Below are 15,507 nucleotides of genomic sequence, written 5' to 3' on the forward strand. Positions count from 1 at the left end.
GGACCTGGAGACCTTCTTTATTAACTGACTGTGCCAAGGCAACACACAGAACTAAGATGCAAACAAGTTCCTTTGCTGCCAGAATATTCCCGTGTCTGTTACACTATACTATATTGTAAATACATTTCATTCACCAACCTTATGTCTTAAGAGTCAGAGTCCACTGGAATGTAAGCTCTTCAAAGGAGATAACATGCATTTGTCTTTTACCTGTATCCCTAGCATCTACTTTGTACCTAACATGTAGTGTCTCTGTAACTCAGGCAGGTGTTGAGCTTTCTGTCTCAAACTCCAGAGCATCTAGGATCAGAGGCTTGCTGCACCAGATCAGATCAATATATAATATCTATCTGTCTGTCTGTCTGTCTGTCTGTCTACCTATAAAACTTAAAGGAGGCTGGAGAGATAACTCAGTGGTTAAAAGAATTTGCTGCTCTTTCAAAGGACCTAGTTTCACTTCCTAGAGCCCACATGGCAGTTCGCAACTGTCTGTAACTCCACTTCCAAGAGCTCTGACTCCTTCTTCTGTCCTCTGTGGGTACCAGGAACATATGTGGCACACAGATATACATGCAGGCAAAACATTCATGCACATAAAATAAAAATTAATAAAAATCAATAGATAAAACAAAGAAGTTAAAATTGGGGAGGAATTGGACTTAGGAGGAGATAGCAAAGGAGAAGGAAGAGGGGAAGGATATATGAAGTTCTTAAAAAATACACAATAGACAAAGACAAAAACGAAGAAAATTATACATTTTGAGTGTATGAAGGACTGAACAACGAAAGAAAAACACGCAGAACTAGGGGAACCTTCCTGATGCTGTGACACTTTAATTCAGTTCTTCACGTGACCCTCTACTACAAATTTATTTCATTGTTACTTCATAAATGTAACTTTCCTACTGTCATGAATCAATGTAAATATCTGATATTCAGAAATATCTGATATTTGGCCCCCAAAGGGGTCATGACCCACATGATGAGAACGGCTGGTTTAGGGATATCAAGTTGCCTTCCATAAGTTAAGCAACCAGTCAGGGTAAAGATTCAGAATTTCATTTCAAGTCTCTTTTATACTCTCCTCTTTGTATGCTTACAAAACTTGCACATCTTTAAAAGCAAGTTGTAGGCTCCTAAAGATTCTATTATGGAGATTTCACTCTGTAACTACAAGCTAGTACTCTATGCACGGCACAGTGGAGATGAAGAACCATTAACCTGCTAGAGCAAAACTCCATAAGGACAGGGCTGCTCATCTGTTTTGTTCAATTCCAGATGCCTGGCACTTACCAAGGTGCTCAATATTTGCTGAATAAATGAATATATTCTTTTTTTTGTCGGTGATGAGCAAATTCTTTATAAACTATAGATTGTACTAAAAGTCCTCAAATGAGCAAATGGTACCCTATTTCCCCTCCCTTTCTTCTTTCCTTGAGCTTCAGCATTCATTCCATTGGATTGTTGCAAAGAAAGTTAATATATACAAATTACTTAGCATGGTGTTTAATGCAAAGTTCACTCCCAATAACTGAGAACAGTCAACATGAATATGATTGTTTCATATAGAAGGAATAATGGTCCACCTAGTGACAAGATGCAAATAACCGAAGACGGAAAAAAGGTCATCAAATGCTTTATACTTCGTCAAATATTCCTGAATATGCAGTTCTTCATGGGCTTCAAATGAGCAAATTCTCTGAGAGCTACAAGTTATATTCAACATTTGGACCATCATAAATAAATGCTTACAGGTATGTTATGTGGAGAATTTTTTTCCTATGAAGTTAATGAAGGAAGGGGATTTAATCGATCTTCAGATATGATTAGTTGTCAAATGTTGCTACATATAACTAACTTTCCCAAAAGATTACCTCTCCACAAGTTCTTGTCCGTTCCAGCACAGGGTATCATTTTCGGCCACGGGGCTATGGCTGCAGATGTAGCCTGGCAAAGCGCTATAGAAGTTGATGAAAGACTTCAGTTTCTGAATCAGTTCCCTGAAAACAAAACATCTGTGTATCAGAGGCAAGTGAGCACAGTATGAGAAAAGTTTAATTTGCTTAGCAGCATGACAGAAAAGCTCTGCCAGGCTGATTAGAGCAATAAATGATTCTAAAAGACATTCTTAGCTACAAGGCCACAATTTACCTTTTTTTAAAAAAACATCAATAAAATGATAGTGGGGGTGGGGAAAGGTTGCCTTCCACAGAAGATGCTGTCCCTATCAGGAGGATGATTTAATTCCAACATCCATTTTCTCACACGTACAGCAGCTTCCTTTTTTTTTTTTTTCCATTCAGAATGCTGTTACCTACATTCTCAAAGGTGCTGATTACAAGGCACACCAGAGCACTACATAGCTTTTGGTTTCTGAGCGTAATTGAGTACATTGATTGTAATTTACAATGCTATTACCCTAGAGATGGCCCCTTTCCATAAAGGCTCTGGCTAATGGCGGCAGATGTAAATGGTAGGGTGCTCAGAATACTATAAGCTCTATGAAATTCTCCTGATTATACAGAGAAACTCCCATCTGCTAAGAGGAGGAAGGTTGCTTTGTTCTTTTGTCTATATACTGTTTTTCCTGTGACGCAGAGCAAAGGGTAAAGGGCTATAGTAGTATATATTATGATTTATTTGCTTTCATTTCTATGCTGTTTATGATAATAAAAGTGAGCCTAAAAGAGTATATATAATATGCAAAAGTAGAGAAACATACAGATATCAATTATAGCAAGACTTTTTGCCTATTATCTTGTTTCAGCTGTACATGTATATATAACATAAGTTATCAGACTATATAAATGAATATACTCATGAAACATATTTAAATATTTTTATAATAGATATCCAGTCATAAGCACAATTTCTTAAAAAGTCAAAACAATGGCCTGTGATAGAAAGCAACAATGCTCTTTAAGTCCAAGTCTGGTCAGGCAATTTTCTGGCAGAGGAGCAATTATTCAACACTCTCCACAGGCTAAGAATGGAGTATCCTGATACATAGGCCTTAGGAGGATCCACATGTATGACTTCCATTTGAAGGGTAGTAGAAGTCATGAGCCCAGCAATGCTCTCAGATCCAGCTGAGACTGGAAGACTTGTGGAAATTATCTTGCAGTTCATCCTATTTTGTATTTACCATAAAACTATTATTTCATCGTGTGTGTGTGTGTGTGTGTGTGTGTGTGTGTGTGTGTGTGTGTGTGTGTGAGAGAGAGAGAGAGAGAGAGAGAGAGAGAGAGAGAGAGGAAGAGATAATTTTCAGTAAGTGTCTACAAAAGCTTGGGCCATAGGGAAGCCAGAGTGATGGACAGAACAACTAGAAGAGCTTATGGAACATAAGGAATGACTGATATTCCAATACTTGCTTCCTGCTGCACGCATGCTCACCTCCCAGGCTATGCCTGATATCTGAGCACCGTCAATCTCCAAAAAGAAGAGGCTCAATACAGAGCTCTGAAAATAAAAGTCAACATTACAGTTTCTCAAGAGGAGAAAGATGGGTTCAATTAATGGCTAATAGGAGAGATGCTCTGTTTTACAAGGTAATAATCCAGTTCCCAAGAGTGGAAGCTCAAAGACTAAAGGCTAAGGCTGAGAAATTTCTCCCACTCCATGAGGAAATGGAACATGGGCATCAGTATAGGGGAATGATGGCCTTTTTAATGAAAGAGTTTCCTTTAGGCATCTTCCTACCTCTACACACACTCTTACAAACATGGAACAGGGCAATAAAAATGGAACCCATGCCAGGGCCTTCCAATCTGATATCCCTAGAAAACAAATATCCCTTGAAAACAAAGGGATCCTGACTTTTCCCTGCCTTTCAACCCCTGAAGCATTCTTAGCTGCTCATAAAGATAACTGACAAGTGGAGGAAGATCCAGATGAGGTTCTACCTGATGTCAAAGGGACAAGGGATTGCAATAAACTAACACACACACACACACACACACACACACACACACACACACACACACACACACACACACACACCCTAAGATGGTTTCTAAAGAATGTGGATAATATAACACAGTGGGGGCAGGTATCGCATTTTGGAACTGAGGGAAAGGTTTTGAAGCTTGAAGTAACTCAGAGAAACAAAAATAATTTTGCTTCATAAATCTTCCTTCAATGAGGATGGACACATGAGAGTGGCCTTTTAAAACCTCCTTTAGAATTAGTCAATGTCAACTTGGAACACCATTTCACTAAGCAACCATGTTATCATAGTGACTGGGTTCTCAGAACAGTCCCTTCAAATGTTCTATGAGTAGTAGCTCAGTGCTAGGGTTTTGGCATCTCACCCAGTAGAGTTTTAAATGCTAACTTGGTTTTACTTACGTAGAAATGCAACCTTAGGTATATTCTAAACTTGTCTGAGCTTTGATTTCTTTTGTCATAAAATGAAGGTAATAACAGCATCTGTGTCACAAGGTTGCTGTGATGATTCAGTGGACAATGAATGTGAGTTGATTACCTTGTTAACTCCCACCACCACAGTACCCACACACATAATCAGTCATCTTCATAATGTAACTCATGGCCCATTCTCCAATAATCATGAATCTGATGGACAATATGCATTACATATAAAATAATATATTCTACATAAGTTTGTATAATTTTTAAAATTCAACATCTAGGTAACACACTTGTGCAACATGATTTAAGACCTCACATCTTTTGAGGTGCATATTTATAAGTATAAGTAAGTTCTCTCTAAAATGAGAAGAATTTGGGGGTGCGCACTGGAGATTGAATCTAGGGCCTTGCAAGTGTTCTACCACTGAGCTACATGCCCACTCTCTTTTGGCCTTTTAGACAAAGTCTCACTAAATTCTCTAAACATGTCTTAAAGTTCTGATGCCTCTGCCTTAGCCTCCTTAGTAGCTGAGATAACAGGTAAAGCTTCAACTTTAGTTCCGTCCATTTCTTTCTTCATCTTTTAAAATGACTTTATTATTGTAAAAGTAACTCATGTTCAGCTTGAGTAATTTAGAAAATAAAAGAAGGAAGAAGGAAAAAAATCATAGACCTACTACCTAGAGATACTATGATGATACGTGGTTCTACTGCCTTATGTTCGTGGTTCGTTTATCATTAGGTCTTTTTCTGGTTTTTAGAGTATAAATCCTTCAATTGATTTTGAATAGAATCAAGAACCGTTTGTTTAGAGAGAAATTTCAAATTATGAAACAGAGGCTAGAGATGTGGCTCAGTGTCAGAGCACCTACTTGAATGTGCAAGACCCTGAACTCAATGTCACAAATCAGCTGCTCTCAAATAATCTCTAGCTTTGTGAGACAAAATGCTATCTGTCCTTCAGAGAATTAAGACTGGGTCTTTAGGACAAATACTATACTGGCCAATCCCTCAGAGTCCCAAAAGATACTGCTAGAGTACCGGATCATTGCTTTGCAACGTCTTTTGTATCACCATGGTTTCCAAGAAACACTTTGACCTTGAAAACGGTTGCAGTCATACTACTTTTGAAGGTAGAAAAAAAGATTCTGTAAACTGTGGGAGAGTCAATGAGCTTCCAAAGAACAGTGACAACAGGTAATAATGTCCTCTGACATCGTGGCAGCACAGTGTGGCAGGAGTCATTTACCTCCTGTTTGTTGTGTTTCATTTCTCCTCTTCTTTGTCTTTTGTCATCTCTCCTCAAACTTGCTCTAGTATGAGAGCTAAGTATACTTTATTTTTATGTTTTCTTAAATGAAGCTTCACAGCATCTTCATGCAAATAATTTTAAAAGACAATATGTTGACTATTTTTATTTTTCATTTTAAATAAAAGATACTTGAAACTAGGTGGCATGTTAATTTTCTCAGACATTTTGTCTTTGTGTTGGTACTCCATACAGACAACTTATGAACTAAGACAGCCTGTTCGGCTGAGATTGGAGAAATAATTTGACTTGAAAGGAATGTGTTTTGATTCTAATCTAGGAATGTGACATGTCATTGACATAGAAAGGGTACAGCTTATGGCTCTCACGTGTGACAACTCCAACATTTGCTTATGGCAGTCGGCTTAGGAAATGGCATTTTCATAGAAATTTTCATTTAGTGTGTGAAATGTGGAACTAAAGGATGGGGTTCCTTTGCAGGCCTGAGCCATTTCAAAGTATTGGATCTCGGTGAATGTGATTTTCCAAAGGGGCATCCATCATTCCAGAGAGGGCATCCCCAATTTCAGATGTGGAGGAGAGGGCTGCCTTCACTTTCTCACATTGATCTCCTTGGGCAGGCATCAAAGCAGTGCTAATTGGAAACCACTGCAATTTAAACAGAGCCTTTCATCCCCGACTGCAGATCCTGAACCTCCCCCTTCTCAGTAAGGTTTCTTTTTTTCTTTCTATCTTCCTTTCCTTTTTTTAAAAAAAAAATATTTATTTTATTTATGTGAGTATACTATATAGCTGTCTTCATGCATACCAGAATGGCATCACATGCCATTACTGATGGTTGTGAGCTACCATGTGGTTGTTGGGATTTGAACTCAGGACCTCTGAAAGAGCAGTCAGTGCTCTTAACCACCAAGCCACCTCTCCAGCCTGGTTCCTTTTTTTCTTAATGTAAAGTAATATGATGTCATTGTTTTGTTTTGAATTTGAAAAGACAGAAAAGTACAAAAACCAAACCAAGTCAAATTTGAATGGTGCAAGATCATACTTAATTCTAATGGAGGGGGAGTGTTCCACTTTAACCTCAAACTACATCTTTCTGTTGCTACAGACACTCTCATCCCTCCTCTCTTCCCATTCCCTTTGCCTGAAGCACCCTTTCTGTCCTTTATCAATTGAATTCCTGCTTATCTCTTAGGCTGCATTTAAAAGCTACCTGACCCAAGTAGCCATTTTTGATCCTCCTAGAAAGGCTGCGATCCATCCTTCCATCTATGACACTGTTATTGTCTTCTAGGTAGTTCTATTAGGTGACTCAAATTCAATATAAGATATTATTCATTTGTATGTCTGTCTCCTTAACAGGACTGGGTAGGGTTCCTTTGCCCATCGTAACCTAAGTCTTGCACTATGCTGAGCACGTAGATATGGTTGAAAACTTTTTATCCTAAAGTCTTATGTGGAGTAGGATAATGTCCACCAGACCAGAAACTCATTTATTGACTCATTCAATATATATTCTATTGCTTCCAGCAGAGGCTGAAAGATACCCCTGAACTTACAAGACTGCCTAGCGAAACTTAGAGCAGTGGTCTGAGAGGAGGCAGGAATTCACCTTCTACTTTTTTTCCCCCTGTGTAGCTTACTAGTAGTACCTAATCCATTGACCTTTCAGACTAAGTCAGAGGGGAATTACAGGAAGCAGGAGGCTCCGATATTTAGAGGGACTTCCACAAGGGTGGAGGGCTTTATCACAGGTTAGCAGTTGGGCCAAAAGCTTGGTGTAAAGGTTCTAGGTGGACTATTCAACTACCAGTTCTGGATTTGAAAAGTAAAAGGTATTACTCATGTGTTATACCAAACAGTATCTAGGCTATGCAAAGGACCAGGTATGCAGTATCACAAGTGAGGTAGGTGATGGAGAAATTAAAAGGAACAAAGAGGGAGAAACTGAAAACCCAAGTGTACTGAACATACCAGTGGTGGAAAGGGCTGTAATGAGCAGATTGCTTCTATTTTGATGCATAATGAGTGCACAGTATTCTGCCTTCCATGGTCTAAATTTCACAACAGATATTTTCAACGTGTATTCCTTAAAGAAAATGTCAATCCTGTACACAGACCACCAGTCGAGTATAAAATTGCCTTTAAACAGAGCTATGCTATTTCTAAGACTAGCTGTGTGCTGCAAAGTACCCAGTTGGGGGCAGACAAAACAAACAGATGATTTCTGAATACTTCCAAAGGGATCATGTGTTTCTTTCTTTGTGTGCTGTCACTTTAATAAAGCAAAGGCCTTTTCGATTTATAATCAGATCCAGATAGCTTGCTTGCAACTTCCACACACACTACAGCAGCATTCCCTTCCAATTGTTCTGTTTGTAACCCCTGATAAATCTTGGGTATGGGTGTTGAAGCTGATAGATGAGCACATTCTTTTTTTTTTTTTTCTGAGACAGTATTTCTCTGTGTAGCCCTGGCTGTCCTGGAACTCACTCTCTAGACCAGGCTGGCCTTGATCTCAGAAATCCGCCTGCCTCTGCCTCCCAATTTCTGGGATTTAAGGCGTGCACCACCATCGCCCGGATGCACATTTACTTTTTTCCCCCTTTTTATTAATTTTTTTACACTCCATATTTTATTGCCCCCATCCACCCTCCAACTTTCCACATTCCATATCTCCTTGCCACCCACCTGTCTCCATGTGACTGTCCCCACCCCCACCCCACCTGACTTCTTTTTGTTGTTGTTGTTTAAAGATTTATTTATTTTATATATGTGAGTATATTGTAGCTGTCTTCAGACACACCAGAAGAGGACATCAGATCCCATTACAGATGGTTGTGAGCTACCATGTGTTTGCTGGAAATTGAACTCAGGACCTCTGGAAGAACAGTCAGTGCTCTTATCCACTAAGCCAAATCTCCAACCCCCCCCACCTGACTTCTAAACTCCCTGGGGCCTCCAGTCTCTTGATGATTAGGTGCATCATCTCTGAATGAACATGGACCTGGAAGTCCTCTACTGTATGTGTGTTGGTAGCCTCGTATCAGCTGGTTTATGCTGTCTGTTTGGTGGTACAGTATATGAGGGATCTCGGGGGTCCAGATTAATTGAGACCGCTGGTCCTCCTACAGGGTCGCCCTTCTCTTCAGCTTCTTTCAGCCTTCCCTAATTCAACCATAGGGGTCAGCAGCTTCTGTCCATTGGTTGGATCCACTTTTCTTGAGTGTATGAAATGCTGAACTGATTACAGTAAGAAATGCAGACAGGTAACTAACATTCTTCCAACAGAAGCCCTTCCAATAACATTCACCCCAAAGAATCTTGCTATTAATTAAACTCTATAGCCTTTTCATTTTCTCTTACTATCATTTCATTTATTTGAAAGTTGTCTTCAGGCTCAAAAACAGCTCTAAACAACAGAGTTGGTCACAAGGATAATTCTTTGGGTAATATGATTTTCTTAAGTGTTGTGCTAGGCTTCTCATGTGATTTCTACCTCTTAACTATAAGCCAGAGAAGCTTGAATACAGTTGGAGGGAACCTGAGTAAGGGTGGGGATGACTGGGAAGAAAGGGAATGAGGACCTACATTTTGGCTCTTGACTGATGATGTTTTAAGAACTATGAAAGACACACTCAGTTTTGTGTAAAGTGTTTCATGTATGTTCATAGTGTTTCGCTGACCTTCCTCTGGTTAACTTGCTGGTAATAATGAGAATAACCATAAGAAAGATCATTGAACTATAAGATCTTGTAAGCAGAAAATGTCTTTTTTTTTTTTTTAATAAGTAAGGGGTCCTGATTAGGGAAGCTCATTCTACCCCGTATTGCCCAACTAGATATTTATACCTGGCAAGTTTACACTTAAATATGCCTTAGTTACCAGTAACAGTTTTCTTTAACAGAGACAAATTATAGATCTTAATTAAGCACCCGACTCAGAGGAACCAAATAACATGTATGTAAGATACTTCAGTGATTTTTGTTCTGAATTTCCAACAACTAATTGTATGCTGAAATGGAGGGGAAAACATTCTCTCACCTTCTTCGGCTGGATAAGGTTTCTTCATGTTCAACATGAGCGACTTTTAACACCTTCTTGTCAATAAACAGATCTTCGGGGTAATAAGCAGATCTATATTGGCGTTGCTGGGAGTGGGCACACAACTTGCCAATCTGAAAAGAGAGAGAGAGGGGGAGAGAGAGAGAGATGTAATATAATAGTACAATCATTCCATGGATATGATGTCAGAAACCGATTTGGAAATGCACTACAATTTCTTCCATCAATTTCCTTTCAAAGAGAACAGAGTCATTAATAGAGTCAAATCATGAAATAAGGTTTTAGGGCAAAGAACCAAAAGTAGATGGGAAGGCACTCGATGGATGAACAGTAGTGGAACCGTTCTGAGTGCAGTCTACTCAGAGGCTTAAGTAGAAAGGGAAAACAGTCTTCACTCTGCTGATATCTTTAAATGGCATTTGTTGTTTGTATGTATGTAGAAGTTCACAAAGGGCAATTTAGAAAATTGAGACAATCTGAAATGGGAGATGGAATGGTTTTTGAGGTGACACTGAGTGGCCTCTTGATAGAAGAGCAGCCTTCCGGGCACAGAGTGTGCCCAGTTCTTATAAGTGTATCTTACTAGACTTAAGTTAAAGTGTTTTGAAAACTGTCAGTATAGTTGCTCATGTGGATTTCTTACAAAGGCACGAGGGAGGCAAGCACATCAACCCACCTATAGGCAGCATCATCAGCTGTGAGTTTGGTATCACCTAAATAACTGCAGGATTTGATTAAAAGAGCACAGGTACTTAAGAAAGCCAGAGTCCCTCCTTCCTTTCTGCTACTTCTCACTCAGCCATTCAAAAACATTTATTGGATACCTCCTTCACACCTATATGGCAAAGAGTTTTAAAATAACATACCAGCTTCCTTGCTTGCTTAGCTCCATTCTAACTTATTTCTGTGGTTGTATTATTTGCAAACTAATGCCTAAAACAACTTCTATGTAAATGTGCATATATATAAGTATGAATATCAACTTTATTATGTTGCTCCCTGTGCCAGCCACTATGTTAAATACCTCTACTTTATAGATGCAGAAATTGAGACTCAAGGAATTTAAGAGACTTGCCTAAAGCAAATAGGCAGTAGATTCACTTGACTGCCTTTGAACCCATTAACCTGACTTCTAATCTTAACACAATAGTGCCTCTCTAGAACATGATGCCTGCTATTTATTTGCTTACATTTTATTTTGGAAATAAAGATTACCAACCTTCAATGGCACATCACTGATTAACACAGCTTAGGTGAATGAATAGGCTGTTCAGGGAAAGTATTGGAAGCATCTTGTGAAGACAATTTTTTAAAAATATTTATTTATTATTATACCTAAGTACACTGTAGCTGTCTTCAGACACACCAGAAGAGTGTGGGCCACCATGTGGTTGCTGAGAACTCACTACCTTCGGAAGGAAGAGCAGTCAGCGCTCTTACCCGCTGAGCCATCTCTCCAGCCCTTGCGAAGACATATTTTGTGTCACTTCTGTGCCTTCACAGAGTTGACTTTTTATTTTTCTAGGCAGATTAAGTGAATTGAAAGGATTTTCTATTTACTATATCAATCCCCAAATACCAGTCTAAACCATTGATTCTGTGTAGTCATCTGGCTTCTGGATATTCTGGATATGGCCCAATAGTATTTACTGGATTATCTATGTGTGCAAAGAGGCATACATGTCATTTACTATGCATAGCCCTGGAAGACTTCCCACACAGATTCTTGAGTTAGAAAACATATTAAATGGGCAGCAGAATTACTTCCACCTATGTTTAAACTGGCTCTCCTCAATCATTTATCCTAACCTGGAAAACAAACCTAAAATCCTAGAAAATACTCCATCTGACTTTGGAATGCAAGATATTGCTATCTTTGCACGTGTCTATGCCGTGCTATTTGACTTGGGCTAATTCTAACTCTATGTATAGAATCTGTAGTCTCTGAATCCATTTTACCTCGGGACTCTGATAGGGTGTTTTAGGCTAGGGGCTGCCTAACTTTACTTAGGACTGGGTTCTATTCATTTTCAAAGCATATACTAAAGACACAAGTAACTGGCAGACTCTACATTGTAAGTTTATATCTATAGGCAAATACATGTTTATTACTATTTTTAAACTGCAGGTAACCCTTTTTTTTTATTCAAGTGTCTATATGTTACATCATAAGCATAGATCAATGTTTTAACGGGTTCAAAATGTCATCACATTCAGGTGCACAGGCCAGGTTCTTTTTAAGAATATGTGTCCCAGATACAACACTCAAATGAAAATCTATTACATTATGCTGTCTAGTTGAAAAACATAGCTGTAAGATGAACCTCTCCAAGGAAAATTGATCCTTTGTATCATAAAGTTTTTATTGGACCAGAACATGACTTTGTATTTGCCCCCACCTCGGACTCTAGCCTACTAGCAGGTGGAGCAGATGAAGCAAAAGTAGGAAGTTTAAGCACAAAGAACAAAATATCCAGTCTGTAGTCTGATCTTCCCTCTCAAGTTCCCAATCTGGCATTATCAACAAGACTCCCCAAAGCATTGTGTGGGATAAAAGACAAATGATGGAGTCTTGCTAACACCTCTAGCTCCTACTTAAGATATACCATACCTTATCAGGCAGGCTGTATTTTCTTCCACCAATCTACCATGAAGCCAATTCTTCTCTTACACAAAGCCTTTGCCAGGGATGGCCCACTCCTACTTAAGGTACCCCCAAACCATCATTCAGCTCCACTCTCAAATTTGGAAGCAAATATCCTGAGCTTATTGAGAGAATGGACACTAACAGAAATCCTAACTTACAGAGATGTGGCATTCCCATGGAAGATGGCCTTTCAACTTCTCACTCTTGAACTGCACTCACGAAAGAAGCCAGGCTCTCAAGTGGTGTTTTAGAAATCAATAGCCTGCCTAGGAGTTTTAAACTCTTAAATAAGAAATGCAATCCAATTTCCATCCCCTGAGTAATATACCTGGTTGAGAATGCTGCCACTTTTACATTTGGCTAGTTGAAATAAATTTATTGGATAGGTGGGTATCACAAAAAATTATTTTATTTTATTCTTTTTGTGACTTTGCTTTAGGTTCAGGAAAAACAAAAAGGTTTTAAATTCTTAGGCTTTTAATAAAGACAGTTCTAGCAATAGGCAGAGCTGGGATTTTTGACACTGGTTTTTCCTACTTCAAAACACATTTTTATTTTCCATGAGCTGTTCTGTGCCCTAAGTTCTCATCAACAACATAGGTTCAGGGATATCCCAGGATTGGGTTTGGTCAAGATCTGACATCTTGTAAAAATATTATCCACAATGTGAGAAGAGTGCCAATTTAAAAATAAAGTAAAAAGGGTACAGTTATTTAAGTCAAACAGAAAATGGGCATCCAGTTTTAATGTAGCTCTCAGGCAAGGTTTCTAATAGTAGCTAATAGTAGGATGATTTAAACATCTTTGGCTTGCCAGGTAAGAGTCAATTAGCAGCCATACTAAAGCACTGGATGTCAAGTTCCATTGAAGAGGCAGCTCCCAAGAAGGTGCCATCTGCTGCCTCCAATATGTCTCTGGACCCTTGCTTTTGAGGAAATTTGATTCTTGAGTTAGCCAAAAAAATCTTTTGTAAATTCCTATCATTTAACTTACTCTAGTCTAATATCTGGCCAAAGTGTATCCTGTAGATTTATCCCAAATGAAGATTGCCAGCTCACCCTATGATAACAAAACATTAGCAGATTCAAGCTTTAACTGTCATAGTCTAAAGTACAAAATTGGAGCTAAGGATGCTGTTATGACATGAATATATATTTCCTTCTCTTTGTTGAAGCCAGATATACATGAATATTTATTTGTATAGTGAAGTTGTATGCATGTGACAAGGCACATATGTGGAGATTTAAGAACAAATTGTGAGAGCTATTTCTCCCCTTTTGTCTAGTGGTTTCTTGAGATGCAACTCAGGTTATGGGGGTTGGTGAGGCAAGAACCTTTACCCCTGAGCCATCTTGCTGGCTCTGAATCCATTGGGTTTTATTTTAATGGGTTGCATAAGGATATTTTTTCCCTAAGTACAGTCTCTCATTCTTCACTAATGCTAAGGAACCTTTAGATTTTATTTCTTAAGAAATTTATTGGGAGCTAGAGAGGTGGCTCAATCATTAAAGTGCCAGTGACGGCAAGAACAGGGACATATGGATACCTAGCATCCTCATGAAACCCGTTGACCATGTCCCCAGTGTTAGAAGTCATGTACTCAAGCATATTCCCGAAGCCCATTGGCTAGTCAGCCTAACTGAATTGATGGAGCAGTATACTCACCAAGAGATCCTGTCTCAAAAATTAAACTGGCAAACTATTAAGGGAGATATCTGCCATTTACTTCTGCCCCACCCTAGACAGAAAATATGCAATGTAAGATATATATATGTGTGTATGTGTTATCTAAATGTATGTGTTCTAACTTAGATAATAATTTATAAAAGAAGGAAAGAATGTGAGAGAAGAGGGAAAAGACAAGGAAGGAAAAAAATAAGCAGAGATCAAAAATTTATGGGTGACTGAATGGCACTGCCCTTGGAAACCTGACAGTTTACCAGGGGATGAAGGCTGGACTTCTGGATTCTGTGATCAGAGTAACTCCTTTTTTTTAGACTGAGGCTACTATGACTCTTTAACCTCTGGAGGTATTTGCAGTTTTAGTGGCTTGCAAAATAGTTTTTTTGCTGGTGCCCATCTGATAACTGTGGTCCCAATGAATATTTTCTGAGTACTGTTGCTCAATATTTGTTATAACTTTAGTCTTTGCTTATAGGCTGACTCATTAGAAGTCAGAAGAACTCAAAATGAATTTCCCTGTAGGATAATGTATATTAAATACGAACTGGGCTCTTATGAACTACTTTGAACAAATATTGCCCATGAAATTTGTTTGGGGGTATCTAAGACTGAGGATGAGAATTCTAAATGTTTATAGTTAAAACACTAAGCTTTCTTCTCATAAACTATATACTGTGTTGTGGTACACTTATGTTTAATTAAATTTTAAAAGGTTTCAAACAAAATATACATTGAAATGATCAACTTTTAAACAGTAGTAACCATACCTACTTAACAATTCTGCAGGTATAATAAAAATGCTAATGTATGTTAATGTTTAGTCTGTGGTTAACGTTTTTGTCTTGTTAATTTCCCCAGGGCTTTTATTACTGATTTAAATCTGCCACTCTACTCAACTGATTGCACTGCTTCTGCAAACTGCATGGAAGTAGCTCAAATGAATCCTGACGAACAGAAATGAACAAACATTTGGCTAAGCCAACCATTCTTCTTATATGTGGGTAATTGTTACATATGTTTTTGTCCAACGAGATGGGCATGACAGGCATTTTCCCATTCATTTTCTGTACAGAAACTATGCATATGAGCATTAAATTAATTTATAACCTTGTACTTGAGGAAGCACATCATTATTAATTAACTATTGATTGATCTGGATATAGAGCAGAGAGGATAATGAACAGCCCCTGGTGCCAATGTGTTTTTTTTTCCTACCCCACAGACATTTTACTGTGACTCATTATTAATTGCCAGGCCATTAAAGTAAAAGCTCTCTAATAATTTGCAGTGTATTAGGAATTGAGCTATTTTAAGAAATCAGGTGGCATTAGCTGAACTTTTTATATAAGTCATCTCTTGAAATTGGAATCTAAGAGGGGAAAAAAAAGAACTGAATGTCCTAAGGATCAGATGGCCTTTAATTTGAGGCACATCACCATATTAGAGTGAGAAGGACAGTTTGAAATCAGGA

General features: G+C 38.5%; 1 protein-coding gene across 1 annotated transcript in view; it reads right to left on the reverse strand.

Annotated features, from left to right (window-relative positions):
* Positions 1-15,507, reverse strand: part of Gpc3 (glypican 3) — a 334,864-nt gene that overhangs the window by 106,445 nt on the left and 212,912 nt on the right. Inside the window, exons 4-5 of the mRNA XM_021187739.2 lie at positions 9,686-9,819; positions 1,875-2,000 (exon numbers count right to left, since the gene is read on the reverse strand). Of these exons, the coding sequence (XP_021043398.1) occupies positions 1,875-2,000; positions 9,686-9,819 (260 nt within the window). The remainder of the gene's footprint in view (positions 1-1,874; positions 2,001-9,685; positions 9,820-15,507) is intronic.

This window comes from Mus pahari, chromosome X (genome assembly GCF_900095145.1).
Source record: "Mus pahari chromosome X, PAHARI_EIJ_v1.1, whole genome shotgun sequence".
Classification (NCBI taxonomy): domain Eukaryota; kingdom Metazoa; phylum Chordata; class Mammalia; order Rodentia; family Muridae; genus Mus; species Mus pahari.